At 46.9% G+C, this 2,500-nt stretch overlaps 1 protein-coding gene across 1 annotated transcript in view; it reads right to left on the reverse strand.

Annotated features, from left to right (window-relative positions):
* LOC135095578 (glutamate receptor ionotropic, NMDA 2B-like) overlaps window positions 1-2,500 on the reverse strand; it is a 163,004-nt gene that overhangs the window by 44,636 nt on the left and 115,868 nt on the right. The window contains 1 exon segment of the mRNA XM_063996479.1: window positions 550-668. Within this exon segment, the coding sequence (XP_063852549.1) occupies window positions 550-668 (119 nt within the window).

Below are 2,500 nucleotides of genomic sequence, written 5' to 3' on the forward strand. Positions count from 1 at the left end.
CTCCTGTTAATAATAAAGAAATGTTGCTAATCTGTCACTAGAACAGTATAAATAAAGCTGGTTAAAGGATCGTTTCTCCTGTAGTTCAAGCTATACGGGTTTTCAAATGTTTTTTTTATAGTTCAGGTGACAGATTAACATTTCTACAATATTAACAAAAGAAATATTCTTTTAAAAATCTCTAGTTGAAGTTACACAGGTTTTTACAGATATTCTTAGATTTGTAGTGACAGATTAACAACAGTTTTATATAATTAGTAGGAGAAATTCTTGAAAGCCTGGTTAGTCTCTCTGTGGCCTTGAAAAACAGTGTGCTGCTCCGCCACGTCCACCACCACCACCACCACCACCACCACCACCACCACCAGCCAGGTAATTAGGGCACTTTAAAAGAACACTAGAAGGATTTATGGAAGGGGAACACAGGAAACAGAGACTGCTGCGTGTAAAACTGATGGCTTCCCTGCAGCTTCCCACACACACACACACACACACACACACACAGACAGACAGACAGACAGACAGACAGACAGACAGACAGACACTTACTTTGCCATCATCGCCTCGGTAGCAATACGACACAATATTCCCCTGTTGGCGCTGCACTGCCCCGTCACAGGGTCTGGCGAGGCGAGGCTGATGTACGGCGGCTCCTCAAGAAACACAATCTGGGAGAGAGAGAGGGAGGAGTGACTGTGTGTGTGTGTGTGTGTGTGTGTGTGTGTGTGTGCAAATGAATAAATGATAGAGAGAGAGATAGATAGATAGATAGATAGATAGATAGACAGAGAGAGAGAGAGAGAGAGAGAGAGAGAGAGAGAGAGAGAGAGAGAGATAGATAGATAGATAGATAGATAGACAGAGAGAGAGAGAGAGAGAGAGAGAGAGAGAGAGAGAGAGAGAGAGAGAGAGAGAGAGAGAGAGAGAGAGAGAGAGAGAGAGAGAGAGAGAGAGAGAGAGAAGGAATGAAGGAAAGACAGAATTTAAAAGAATCAGAGAGTGAGATAGAAAGAATTAAACACAGAATGAGTGAGCGAGAGAGAGAGAGAGAGAGAGAGAGAGTGAGAGAGAGAGAGAGAGAGTGAGAGAGTGAGAGAGTGAGAGAGTGTCTAGGTTGATCAAACACGCATCAACACATGATCTGGAATACTAAATCTGGAATCTGGAATTAGAGCAAAGAGATCCTGGAATACTGGAGAGAGAGAGAGAGAGAGAGAGAGAGAGAGAGAGAGAGAGAGAGAGAGAGAGAGAGAGAGAGAGAGAGAGAGAGAGAGAGAGAGAGAGAGAGAGAGAGAGAGAGAGAGAGAGGAAAAATATCTCCTTTGCCTCTGATTTTTATTTTCTTCCTTTTCCTTCTCCTCCTCCTCTTCTTCCTTCCCTTCCTCCTCTTCCTCTTCTTCATCTTCCCCTTCTTCCTCTTCATTCTCTTCATCTGTCTATATCATTATGAGAGAGAGAGAGAGAGAGAGAGAGAGAGAGAGAGAGAGAGAGAGAGAGAGAGAGAGAGAGAGAGAGAGAGAGAGAGAGAGAGAGAGAGAGAGAGAGAGAGAGTGTTGTATTCCAGGCAAAAAATTTTCATAAACAGGAATAATTTATTACTTCCGGATCAATTCATTCCAATTTCCGCGGCATTCCAGTATTCCAGGCCTCAAATTCCAGCCAGGCACATTCCAGGCACAATTGGGGAGGAAGGAAGGAAAATGGAGGAGCCAATTTGTTTCCAGTACATTCATGTGTTTTTTAATTATTGTTTTTTTTTCTAAGCATTTTCATTTTTTTATTTGTTGTTTTATGTAAAGGGTGGTAGTGGTGGTGGTGGTGGGAGGAGGAGGAGGAAAAGGAGGAGGAGGAGGAGGAGGAGGAGGAGGAGGAGGAGGAGAAGGAGGAGGAGGAATACAAACACAAACACACAAAAAAACAATAAATAAATAAATAAATAAATAAACACAAAGGAAAGGCAAACAGCAGCAGACACTTAGGCCCCTGCCAGGTTGTTAGGTAACTCCTCGTAAGAAGCCACAGCAGAGACAGCACAGCACAGTTTTGTCACGCCTGCTTGCTGGAGAAACCTGTGCCTTGCTACCACGCGCCTCCACCCTCACCCCGCCACGGCTGTGAGGGACGCACGCACGCACGCACACCTCCCGTCACGTCAGACACGCACAAGTGAGGCTGAGTGGCGTGGCCGCGTGCTGCACACAAGGCCCGCTACTTGCGAAATATGACGATAAACGTTAATAAGCCCAGTCATAACACGCGCCGCCTGCCCTGTGAGTCTGGGGCTGTGCAGAGTGGGACGCCCCGCCGCCACTGACACCCTGAGGGGCAAGGGAGGGAGTGTCTTCAGCCGTCCTAGTGGTAAGGGGGTGAGGTCCTTGTGTGGCCAGAGTCCTGTCACTCACCCCGGAACGCCAGGGCTGCCGTGTCTGCGCTGTGCAGAGGCCCTTCACCTGAGTCCAGTGCTCCGCCTCCAGGGAGTCAAGACGTGTGGGCGTGACCT

The sequence above is a fragment of the Scylla paramamosain genome, chromosome 49 (genome assembly GCF_035594125.1).
Source record: "Scylla paramamosain isolate STU-SP2022 chromosome 49, ASM3559412v1, whole genome shotgun sequence".
Taxonomy (NCBI): Eukaryota; Metazoa; Arthropoda; class Malacostraca; order Decapoda; family Portunidae; genus Scylla; species Scylla paramamosain.